At 53.5% G+C, this 12,223-nt stretch overlaps 1 protein-coding gene across 2 annotated transcripts in view; it reads left to right on the top strand.

The window, feature by feature from the left end:
• Window positions 1-12,223, top strand: part of SEMA4B (semaphorin 4B) — a 37,494-nt gene that overhangs the window by 21,530 nt on the left and 3,741 nt on the right. For both annotated transcript variants that reach the window (XM_055326299.1, XM_055326297.1), the window contains exons 3-13: window positions 5,254-5,417; window positions 5,578-5,640; window positions 6,880-6,978; window positions 7,627-7,738; window positions 7,974-8,087; window positions 8,242-8,393; window positions 9,655-9,836; window positions 9,958-10,108; window positions 11,147-11,357; window positions 11,440-11,555; window positions 11,796-11,962. In XM_055326299.1, the coding sequence (XP_055182274.1) occupies window positions 5,254-5,417; window positions 5,578-5,640; window positions 6,880-6,978; window positions 7,627-7,738; window positions 7,974-8,087; window positions 8,242-8,393; window positions 9,655-9,836; window positions 9,958-10,108; window positions 11,147-11,357; window positions 11,440-11,555; window positions 11,796-11,962 (1,531 nt within the window). The remainder of the gene's footprint in view (window positions 1-5,253; window positions 5,418-5,577; window positions 5,641-6,879; window positions 6,979-7,626; window positions 7,739-7,973; window positions 8,088-8,241; window positions 8,394-9,654; window positions 9,837-9,957; window positions 10,109-11,146; window positions 11,358-11,439; window positions 11,556-11,795; window positions 11,963-12,223) is intronic.

Below are 12,223 nucleotides of genomic sequence, written 5' to 3'. Positions count from 1 at the left end.
TGCCAGGAGCCACGGTGGAGAGAAGGTGGGGCAGTGCTCTGAGTCACAGCCCTGCTGCGGCTCGCTGCCTTGGCTGGGTGCGGACCCCACTGAGCCCTGTTCCCGACTCACCCCAGAGAGCTCCAAGCTTCCGGCTTAGTCACAGGGAAGGGAAGAAACTCTAGGTGAGGCTGGGGGCTGAGCTGTTCCCACATCATTTCCTGCGGAGAGCCCCCTGCCCCAAGGGAGGGGGTGTGGGGCCCCACAGGGAGCTCTGACGTGCCCTCTCCAAGGAGGCAGCCCTAGGCCAGCCCCTACCCTGCCTTCCTGGAGCCCCCAGAGGCCACCCCCTCAGGCCTGCCCAGGGTGGAAAGAGAGGTTTCATCCTCCTGGGAAAACCGGCCACGGCCTCAGGCGGACTAGTGTTCTCCCTACTGGACTAACCCGCTGGGTAGAGGATGTGGAGGACGTCTGAGCAGCATGGGCCGCCCAGGAGAGCTCACGACACACTCTCGGGCCACATAGAGAGCAGCCTAGAAGCTAAGACTGCCCCTGAGGTGTGCTAATGCTCACAGGGAATGGAGTGTACAAACACCCCCTCCCAGTCACCTCTACACGAAAAGCAGCCTGGAGCAAACACACAAGCATGGACAAGCCTGGTGGTAGGGTGTGCAGACACACACACACACACACAAACCCCGGCAAGCTCAGGCAGGGCCCACACAGACATCTGCACATCAACTCTGGAGGTGACCCCAGGCACCGAGGCAGGAACAGCGCTCAGAACACCACGGAGCAGGGTCCAGCTCATGCACACAGCACACCTGACACCTGTCCAGCTCCAGAGCTGATTCCCTGTGGCTGTGAGACCTCCGTGTGACCAGGTGTAGACTGAGGTTAGGAATCACCCCTGCGTGAGGTTTTTTTAACCCTGAGGATGAGAGAGGCCCAGCCCTTCCAAACAGCCCTGCTCCTCTGGCAGCCCTCGCTGGGCTGGATTTTCCTGCAGGGCTTTTGGATTTTGTTTTTGATCCACTCGAGTGTTGATCGTGTGCCAGACACCATGCCAACACTCGGCTAACGTGTGCAAAGTTGTTCTGAGTAAAGCTCTCAGTAAATATGGGTTATTATGTACGTTGTTATTTATAGACATAATCTAATTTCTTTTCATAACAACCCTATGAGGAAAGGTGCTATTATCCCCATTTTACAGATAAGGTAAAGTGAGGCTCCAAGATGTTAAGTGGCTTGTCCTGGTGGCAAACAGCTGGTCAGTGGCAGGGGCAGTGTTTGAACCTGGGTCTCTTGACTCCTGAGCCCGTACTGGTCAAGACTCCCAGTTGGGAAGCCAGCCCCACTGACTCGCCCTGGTGGGGTCCCCAAGGCGTGGGGGATCATGGGGGAGCAAGGCGTTCAGGATTCCATGGCTCTGGTCTGAGAGGTTTAGGGCAGAGGGATGAAGGAGGAGAATCCCTAGGAGGGAATGCATGGTGTATGGGGGCCCCCATCCACTTCTGTCCCTTTGCTATTTCCTTGACCATACTTCCAGTAGGACTGGGGGAGGTGCGGTGGAGCAGGTTCTCTAGCAGCTGGCGCCCCAGCTGTCCTTCCAACCTGGCTGTGCTCTGTCTACGTGACCTTTGGCAGATTGCCACTCCCTCCCAGGCCCGAGCAGGGCCAAGCTGCCACCTGGACGACAACTTATCTCTGACCTTCGGCATTTCTATATCTGGATGGATCCTAAGTGCAGCCTCCAGCCTAGACTTCCAGGACCCACCCTGGGAAGATGCCCCTCCTGAGTGGACAGATAAATGTTGGCATATTTGACCCAGCCCTTGGCTTTCAGAAAACCGCAAAGGGGATGTGGAAGGCGTTTGCCCTCGTCTCACAGACTCCCTCCTTGTGAGGCTGCTGGGAGTCATATTTTGCTCATTATCCCTGCGGTATGTATGAGAAGCCAAAAGTCAGTGAGCTGGAGTTTGCACTGCCCTCCAGAGGGACCGACATGGTGCTTTTCAGAGGGTGGTCCGTGGGCCTCCCACTTTGGAATTGCCTGGGAGCTCATAGAATTGCCCGTTGTCAGGCCATCCCAGGGCAGTGGCGGCAGGCCTCTAGGGCAGGCCTTTCAGGTGACTTTGCTGCATCCTGTGGTTGGCAGACTGTGGGTTCTTTGGGAAGGAGACCTCTTGAGCCCATCCTCTGCCACAGCTGCTTATGTGCCATGGGGCTGTGTCAGTGATCTGGTCTCTTTAAAGCTGGGCTTCTTCCTTGGTAACCTGGGGATCACAGTGGTACTTACCTTGTAGGGCTGTCATGGGCACACAGGGGTTAATGTCTACATATGTGCAGCATGTAACCCACACCCTCCCAGGGCGTGGACCTGGGCTGGCCAATGGGAAGGGTTTCTTTAGGGGGGAACACAACAGGTCAGACTGCTTGTTCCAAAAGGTCATCAGCACACAGTGCAAGCAACACAATTGGGCCCTGTTGTGTTTGGAAATTTCGTGGTTGGGAGAAGTGAGGGTTTAGTACTAGTAACTTTTTTGAGTTTCCCAGTATGTAGAGTGCTGATGAATGGTGAGGAGCTGGGAACTGGGGTCAAAAGCCCTAGATAGTCTTGTGCAGTTCTGAACTTAATAGTTCAGAGAGAGGCCTTGACCTCTCCGGACCCTAGCTGCTGCACTAGAGTTTCAGTAGCAGACCAGATGTGAGGCAGGACCTTGCCCATGAATACCCAGTGCCACCCCAATTCCAGCTTTGCTTCTAGAGTACGACAAGACACCCAGCTGCAGAGGCACACACATTCCCGCACTGAGTCCTGCACTGGTTACCTTACGTCATCACCTTCCCTCACTGAGAGACATTGTGAGGAGCAGCCTTGGGAGCTCTGTCATCCTGTTTGCTGGTGGGATGTTATCCATCCGATGTCCCATCAGCTTGGCTAGGACGTCCCACCTGAGGGCTTCCTTCAGCATTAGTGGCTAGGTGGAAAGCTTAGCTTCTCCAGAAAGGCTGGCATGTGTTCCTCCTCTCTGACAGTGAGAATCAGGTAACTTCATTTCCCTTTTCTCCTCGGCCCCTGGGAGGCTCAGCATTGACCATACCACCCATCTCCAGTAGCTGTGTGAAGATCTCTTGTGACCTGCGTATGTGATGATGCCCTTTCTGGTTTAGATGTTTTCTTCGGATTTTTTTTTTCTTTGCTCCTGATTTTAGTGTTTATGTTTCACTATGTTCTGTTCTTTTCTTTGTTTTCTCGTCCTTGGTGGAACCAGGCTGAGGGTATGTAAAAACACCACGTAAAAGCACATGAAGCTGCCTTCACAACTGCTTTGTTGGCATGTTGCTCTTTCTGCCTCCTCAGCTTCATGAGACTGTCTGTTTGCGTGGTCATAACCTATTGGTCAGATTGGAGATACCTGAGGCCAGGCAGGGTGGCTCATTTCTGCTTGTTTTCCTTTTCTTATCAGCTACTTAGAATTTTTAAAATAATTTTCTTCAAACCCATTAGTCACTCAGAGCACAAATGGTACGGTACCCTGGTTGGACAGGTACCTGTGTTTCTTTCTTTTTTCCTTCCATTTCTTTTGTATTACATAAGAGTAACCTGCTTATTACAGAATCCAAACATGATAAGTAAAAAGGGAAAAAAAATTATACTCCCACCAAGGATACCAGTTTTCAGCATTTTGTGAGTCATCCTCCTGGATTTTTTTTTTCTTTCCTTACTTTTTTTTTCTTTTATTTTTTCTTCTTTTTATACTTTTTCCACAAAAAATAAGATCTAACTAGACATTGTTTTATAACCTTCATCTTTACTTGATGGTAGATAATTAGAATCTTCTCTTATTATAACGATGAAAGGTAAAGTTTTTATCCAGGATACATGCACATAATTCACTTTTAAATGTGGAAATACTTACTATGAAAAGTAACCAATGCCCCTGTCATCCCCAGCCCAAGAAGGGACATCTTTTAATCAGTCAGGCTTTTCGTTAATACAGTGGTTTCCTCCATATGGTTAAGTAAAATGCTTGCCCCACTATTTCTTGGCTTATCTGACTTACTCTTTTGCTGCTGAGAAAAATAAGGCTTTCCATCCCTTCCATCACCCTTCCTTACCTCCTCCAAACATTTTTCTGGGTTGCCTCTGTAATTTTTTCTTTTAAAGATTTTATTTATTTATTCATGAGGGACAGAGAGAGAGAGAGAGAGGCAGAGACACAGGCAGAGGGAGAAGCAGGCTCCATGCAGGGAGCCTGATGTGGGACTCGATCCTGGAACTCCAGGATCTTGGGCTGAAGGCAGGTGCTAAACCGCTGAGCCACCCAGGGATTCCCCCTGCCTCTGTAATTTAAAATATTATACTGAGGGGCACCTGACTGGTTCAGCTGGAAGAACACGTGACTGTTGATCTCAGGATCATGAGTTCAAGCCCCATGTTGGGGGTAAAAGTTCCTGAAAAGAATAAACAAAAAAATTTTTTCTATACTTAAACCTCAGTTTCTTGTTCCATTAACCATTGACAATATCTTGTGGCCCTCTTCACCGTCCCAACAAGATAGAGACTCCATTTTTTCCTAAACAACCCTGGTACCCAGCATCACAGGGTCTCTCTGTTGTACATTCAAGTTCCTGAGGTCAAAGTTGGTAACAGTTTACATTACTGTTTTATAACCATGAGTCTTCCATGAGTGCTGTGAGCTGGTACTGAGAGGTAAAGATCACTGCCCCATGTTTGCTTTCCTCTGCCATCATAAATCTTGCACTGCAGGACCAGGGTGGGTGGGGCTGTACTTACAGGTTCTCGTTGGATCTAATGCCCTTCCTTTTATTTTGTTACATCCTCAAAACCCATCACTTTACATTTTAGTTTGCTTCATATTGACCATGCCTTTCTTGTTTAATTGTGTTTGTTTTTTTGGTGTTTTTCTTCATTTTTACCAGCTGCATAATATCCCATTGAGTGGAGTGTTAATGCTGTCTTTTCATCTAGTCCCTGATGGTTGGACCCTTAGTTTGTTTCCAGTTTTTCACTAATATGAATGGCGCTATGATAAATGTTCTTTTACATTCATCTTTGCACATTTGTTCTTCTCATAATGTTTGAGAGTCCAGGAATGCTGTTCCCCTTTCAACCTGATCCCCCCATCCCCAGCTCCTTGCCATGCGCTGCCTTGCTTGCTTACCCTCAGATTGGCTCATCCTCGAGGTTGGTATAATAGATTTCTTGTGGGAGGTGTGGACCTCAGGTAACATCCATCTTCTCCCCAGGCTCCAAAGAGCGACCATTCCTCAGATTCGAAGCAGAAAATGTCTCCAACTACACGGCCCTTCTGCTGAGCAGGGATGGCAAGACTCTGTACGTGGGTGCCCGGGAGGCCCTCTTTGCTCTCAACAGCAGCACCAGTTTCCTGCCTGGCGGGGAATACCAGGAGGTGAGATGATTCCCAGGGCTGGCCAGGCTGGGCAGGGGATGGCAGAGGGGCCAGTGGACAGAAAGACTGACCTTCTGGGTGTGAAGATGAGGCAAACAGGAGAGGCAGGGCCAGACACAGCCTTCGTTCTCACCCATGCCCTCCCCTTCTCGTTTTCCAGCTGCTGTGGAGCGCAGATGCGGAGAGGAAACAGCAGTGCAGCTTCAAGGGCAAGGACCCACAGGTGAGCTGGCACCTGGAGGCCACCGGGCTGAAGGAGGGGCAGTTTGTGGTGTGCGGGACCCAGTATAGAGGCAGCGGTGGGAAACGGTATAGGCTTCAGCGATGGCCACACCTGGGTTTGGTCCTATACTTACTATCTCTGTGACCCAGAACAAGTAGATTGGCCTCTCCAAGCCTTAGTGTCCCTACCTGTAAAATGGGGATAATGATGCCTGTCTCACAGGACCTGCTGAGGACTCAGCGAGGTAACACGTATAGGGCACCTAATCAGAACTGAATAAAATCGGCTTCCGGCCCGAGTGGTGAGCAGGCATCCCTCTGCAGATGGTGTGATGGCACAGGCCTGGCAGATCCTGCTGTGGTTTTGGCCAGACCATTGTGTGTGAGGTCTGGTCCAGCCCAGGGATCTCCTGGAGGCCTCCCTGTTATTCCCGGATACTTCTTGTCCTGCATGCAGCAGGAGGGGAAGGCAAAAGAGCACCAGATTTGGGCTCAGACACAGGTTCAAGTCCTGACTGCCCCTGACTCCTTTTCATCCACAAATGTGTATGAAGCACGCGCGCTGTGCCCAAGTACTTCTAGACCCTGGCAAAACAATTACGCAAAAGAAGAAAGAGCAACAGGCAGAACTCAGCCACTATAACAGGTAGTCAGGCCACACCTCAGTGTGTGTCACTAAGAAAGTGGCATTTGCATCAGGACTAGAGGCTGCTAGGGGGTGGGCGGTGGGCTGCCTGGAGACAGGGCAGGAGTGGACTTACCCTGAGTGAGGTGTTTGGGAAACTGCGGGGGGGCCGGGCAGGGGAGTAGCATTGGCTGGCATGCATTTAAAGGGGCTGCTCTGGCTGCGTGGTGGAGCATGGCCTCTGTGGGGCAGGGACAGAGGGAGGGAGCCCAGTGGGGAACCAGACCAGGCTGGTGCCAGTAAGGGAGGGAGAAATGGTCAGATTCAGGATGACAGGAAATGGGGGTGTGTGAGAAGTGAGTTTGGGGCCTCAGCAGCTAAGAGGGGAAAGGTCTCGGGGAACAATCACTATGTTTATGAGACACAGAACTAGCGGAGCCCCCAGGCACCCCCTCCAGCACACATGCTCCGTGGTCCTCCGTCTGCTCTGCCCAGGGACAAGATGCTGCTGAATTCCCATTTGCACTGGGATTTGAGGGGCCCCAGAGAGCCCGGGCTTGGCCCTGCCCTCTGGTGGCGTGCTTAGGCCTGACATCCTCCTCCCTCCTTCCCCAGCGTGACTGCCAGAACTATATCAAGATCCTCCTTCCGCTTAACAGCAGCCACCTGTTCACCTGCGGGACAGCAGCCTTCAGCCCTGTGTGCACCTACATTGTAAGTGTTCCCCTTTGCCCACGCCCGCCTGTGGCTGGCCTAGGAACTGTTCTTTAGCACGAGTCCCTAGTCAAGGGCAGGGCCCGGGGCAAAGCTTCCAGGGAGCAGTGGGTCTGAGAGCCCTGAGGCCTGGCCCCAGATTTGGTGACCAGGTTGGCCGGCAGGGAGTGAAAGGAGGGGTGCCTGGGAACTCCAGGCACAGAGGTTGTGGCCAACCCAGGACTCCTACCCTCTTGCTTTCTTGAGCTCTCCCCGGCCCTCAGTCCCACAACCCACCGCATGCTCCCCTCCTCACACACACTTGCTCCTGCATTTCTGTGTTACATGCACCTTAGCAGCGGATGGTACTTTGAGGCATTGAGTTGGAGTGCCAGTTTTGGAGTCAGACACACCATGGTTTGGACCATGTTGCTGCCCCTTCTGAATCCTGTCAACGTCTCTTCTGTGGCCACTGGGGCTAGGAATGCCCACTAGAGGGTCACTGCCCGACAGTGCTGGCACCATGCCCTGGGTGCAGAGATGAGGAAGATGGCCTGCCTCCCACCTCGCCCCCCAACAGCTGCCTTTTCTGGCATGCCTCCCTCCCTCCCCTCCTAGCCTGTGCATCCCCTAGCACACCCCTGAGCTCTTCCATCTGCTCTCCTGCAGAGTGTGGCGAACTTCACTCTAGCACAGGATGAAGTAGGGAACATCCTCCTGGAAGATGGCAAGGGCCGTTGTCCCTTTGACCCCAATTTCAAGTCCACGGCCCTGGTGGTTGGTGAGTGTTGAGAGCAGAGTGGCTCAATTGAGGGTGGGCAGGTGGTGAGTGCACGCCATACTGATTCCCGGGGGAGGGGGAGCACAGAGTGACCCTTGGCTGCCCTTGGGTTTGGCTTCTCCTGGTTCTCACTCCCTTCCCTGTCTACCTCAAGCGAGCTAGGCAGCCTGGGGTCACTCTCGGCGACCGGGGGCCGTGCTGAGGGGCCATTCCCATGGGAATGTTCTCTTGGCAGACGGTGAGCTCTACACTGGAACAGTCAGCAGCTTCCAAGGGAATGACCCGGCCATCTCCCGGAGCCAAAGCCTCCGCCCCACTAAGACCGAGAGCTCCCTCAACTGGCTCCAAGGTGAAGTCCTCCCCATGTACCCAGTGGGCAGTCCCCTGAGCCCAGGGCAGGCCATGCTCTCCCTGCAGGGCTGCAGGGCCAGCTGGTGCCAGGAACAGTCTCCTGCCTGTCTCGGATTCCCAGGCTGACTTAGCCCTCCCCGTTTGTCCCACAGACCCAGCATTCGTGGCCTCGGCCTACATTCCCGAGAGCCTGAACAGCTTGCAGGGAGATGATGATAAGATCTACTTCTTCTTCAGTGAGACTGGCCAGGAGTTTGAATTCTTTGAGAACACCATCGTGTCCCGTATCGCCCGCATCTGCAAGGTGAGGGGGATGGTCCACCCCAGAGACCCTGGAGGCTCCCCGAGGCCAGGATTGGGAAACATCAGGAGGCCTCTTCTGTCCTCCAGGAGGAACAGCTTGGCTGACTGCTTTTCTCTCTCTCTCCTTTTAAATTAAAATAGCTCTGACGTTTTTTCTTCTTTAAGAAAATGTGAAATGGACGCCCGGGTGGCTCAGCGGCTTAGCGCCACCTTCAGCCCGGGGCCTGATCTTGGAGACCCGGGATCGAGTCCCACATTGGGCTCCCTGCATGTAGCCTGCTTCTCCCTCTGCCTGGGTCTCTGCCTCTCTCTGTGTCTCTCTCATGAATAAATAAATAAAATCTTAAAAAAAAAAAAGTGGAACTACAGAAAAGGACACACAAAAATCGCTTAGGATAAAGAAGCAGCTTAGCATCCCGACGAAGAGCAGAGACTCAAGCAGGCTGCCTCAGTTCAGACCCCACGAGTCCTGTGACCTTGGGCAAGTTGCATGCCCTCTCACTTAGTGTCCCCATCTGTTCAGTGGGCATAAGACCTGCCTCAGAGTTGTCAGGTGGCTTAAATCCATTCCCCAAAAGCGTTTAGGAGTGTGGTAGGCAACAGCTAAACGTTGACTGTTAACGTCAGCATCCTGGTGCCTCACTGCTGGTGACCACTGTTAATATTCTAGAATGTTCCTTGACAATCCATTTTCTTTTTCTGTGTATGTGTAAATATACATGTATTTGTATTATTGAAAAACTATCTACAAATGAGTTCTCTGCAATGCAGGTATTTAGGCTCCCTGTTTGCGGGGAGTCCTGACCTCTTGCCCCGTATAGGCGGACTCTTCTCTGTCCATTTCTGGGTATTCCACAGTAAGGAAGGTGCTCTTACTCACCCAGTCCCCTGGTGATAGGACCTGGACACCACCTTCAAGTATTCTTGGTTTTTTAATTTTTAAAAATTTTTAAAAAGATTTTATTTATTCATGAGAGACACAGAGAGGCAGAGACATTGGCAGAGGAAGAAGCAGGCTCCCTGTGGGGAGCCCAATGCAGGACTTGATCCCAGGACCCCGGGATCATGACCTGAGCCAAAGGCAGACAGTCTACTGCTGAGCCACCCAGGCGTCCCATCTTCTTGGTTTTAAATGGAAGTCTGCCCTGGTTTTGGCTTGCCTCTCTTGGTGTCTGTCACCTGCCCCCCAGAGGGGTTGCAGGGGGCTCTGGGCTTCCCCGACCAGGCCTTGCCTAAGCCCAGCTTCTCTCTGCCTCCCCCAGGGGGACGAGGGTGGCGAGCGGGTCCTGCAGCAGCGCTGGACATCCTTCCTTAAGGCACAGCTGCTGTGCTCCCGGCCAGACGATGGCTTCCCGTTCAACGTGCTGCAGGATGTCTTCACGCTGAGCCCCAGCCCCCAGGACTGGCGGGACACCCTCTTCTATGGGGTCTTTACATCCCAGTGGTACGGCCCCTAGAACCTAACTGGAGATGGGAGGGTAGGGAATGATGGGGACTGGGGTCCAAGAGCTTGGCCTCATCCTGAGCCCCAGGGTCCCTGGCTTAATCCAGCATCTCCTTTGTAGGCACAGGGGGAGCACAGAGGGCTCTGCCATCTGCGTCTTCACCATGAAGGATGTGCAAAAGGCCTTCAATGGCCTCTACAAGGAGGTGAACCGTGAGACCCAGCAGTGGTACACTGTGACCCACCCAGTGCCCATGCCCCGGCCTGGAGCGGTAAGGACTACTCTCCACACCTGGGGCGTGCTGACGGGATGGGTCCCTGTGCTGTGCTGGGATCACTTGGCTTCTCTCCATCTCTTTTCTCACCTTGAAAGTAGGGACCAAACCCAGGCCTGTTTGTCTTACTGGGTTGGACGTGGCCATGAGTGGTAGGATGCCTTAAACCTGCCTCAGGGTAGGGCTCCTGGGAGGCTCAGTCTGCCCTCAGCTTAGGTCATGATCTCAGGGTCCTGGGATCGAGCCCCAAGTTGGGTTCCCTGCTCAGCTTCTCCCTCTCCCTCCCCTCATTCTCAATCTCTTTTCTCCTCTCTCTCAAATACATAAATGAGATCTTTATAAAAAAACAAAACCCCTGCCTCAGGGTGAGCAGGTGTGCTCTCATCAGGGCATTTAGTGCGTATTTCTATAACTGTCCTTTACTTGTGCCTGTCTCCGACTCTGCCGTGGGCTCCTTATCTAGTTACTGAGTGACTGAGCGGCCTGGCCATGGGGAAATTGCCCTCCTGTCCTTCCAGCTTGCTGGGCTCCCCCCAGGGATGGGGGCTATGGGTGTCAGCAGTTTATGTAGGCGGTGACTCTGGGAAGCACTTTGAAAGAACAGGAGAGGGAGGGGAGGGAGCAGAGCCAAGGAAGAGTGTCACTGAGCTGCTATTGTCAAGGGCCCCTGGGGCTCAGTCCCCTGGGGCCCTGAGCAGGTACCCTCATGACCCCTATATTCAGAAACCGGCCAGCTAGGGCTTCCGTGGAGCACTGGCAAAAGGATGATAAACGAGCAGGAAGTGTGGTCATACTTCTTGAGGCCTGGGTGAGGGTGAGGGTGAGGGTGGGAGGATGGTGCTCTTTTGCCCCATACCCAGGCTTAGCCCTTGGGCCTCCAGATCAGTGCATTGGCTCCCTGCAGATTCACATGTGATGCACCATGGCTTCTGAGAGGGGGGCCAGCTATCCTGGCAGCATCCACAGGGCTCCCACTCTGCTTGCTGCCCTAAGTGGCACTGTGTCTCATGCCACCGCCACCACCTTCTCCTGTAGTGCATCACCAACAGTGCCCGGGAGAGGAAGATCACCTCATCCCTACAGCTCCCAGACCGTGTGCTGAACTTCCTCAAGGACCACTTCCTGATGGATGGGCAGGTCCGCAGCCGCCTGCTGCTGCTGCAGCCCCGGGCCCGCTATCAGCGTGTGGCTGTACACCGCGTACCTGGTCTGCACCACACCTATGATGTGCTTTTCCTGGGCACTGGTGAGTGCCCACAACAGGGACAGGTTGAGGGGCAGGGAGCCTAGCTCTGGCGATACGGGCCTGAGTGCTGTCCATGTTCCAGGCGATGGTTGGCTGCACAAGGCAGTGGGCGTGGGCTCCAAAATGCACATCATTGAGGAGCTCCAGATCTTCTCACCAGGACAGCCTGTGCAGAACCTGCTCCTGGACACCAACAGGGTGAGTGAGCTGGGGAGGAAGCCCAGGGGAGTGTGCTCGGCTGCCCCTCTGTCATTGATGCACAGGCTCCAGCCAGCTTTTCCTCGCTGGCACCAGCAAGATGGCAAAATCCAGACTCATGGCATGAGCCAGCAGACAGTGGGGTACCTGGGAGCATGAGAAAAGGCTCCTTGGCGCGCGGCTCTGGGTTGGTGGCCCCGGTGGCCCATGCCTGCCTCTCATGCCCTTATGTCTGTACAGGGGCTGCTGTATGCTGCCTCCTACTCAGGCGTAGTCCAGGTGCCTGTAGCCAACTGTGACCTGTATCAGAGCTGTGGGGACTGCGTCCTTGCCCGGGATCCATACTGTGCTTGGAGTGGTTCCAGATGCAGACACATCAGCCTCTACCAGCCTGAGACGGCCTCCAGGTGAGACCTCCTCCCAGTGCACTTGGCATCAGAGCACTTCCCCTGGGCCCTCTGCAGAATCCCCAGGCAGTTTCGCATGCATCCACTGTCAGCGTGGTTAGTGATGAGCTCCCCTTTGGACTCTCACAAGTGGTCTGGTTTCGGGCAATAAATTACATTTGCCCTTCCCATCTGTAGAGCTGGGGGACATTATTTGGTAAAGTATGAAGTGTCACAGTCATGAAAAGCCTGGCTGGGGATTGTGGCTTGGCGTGTGAACAT

The sequence above is a fragment of the Nyctereutes procyonoides genome, unplaced genomic scaffold (assembly GCF_905146905.1).
Source record: "Nyctereutes procyonoides isolate TBG_1078 unplaced genomic scaffold, NYPRO_anot_genome, whole genome shotgun sequence".
In the NCBI taxonomy this organism is placed as follows: domain Eukaryota; kingdom Metazoa; phylum Chordata; class Mammalia; order Carnivora; family Canidae; genus Nyctereutes; species Nyctereutes procyonoides.
The sequence above is the reverse complement of the archived record's forward strand: the minus strand, read 5'-3'. Positions and strand labels throughout refer to the sequence as shown.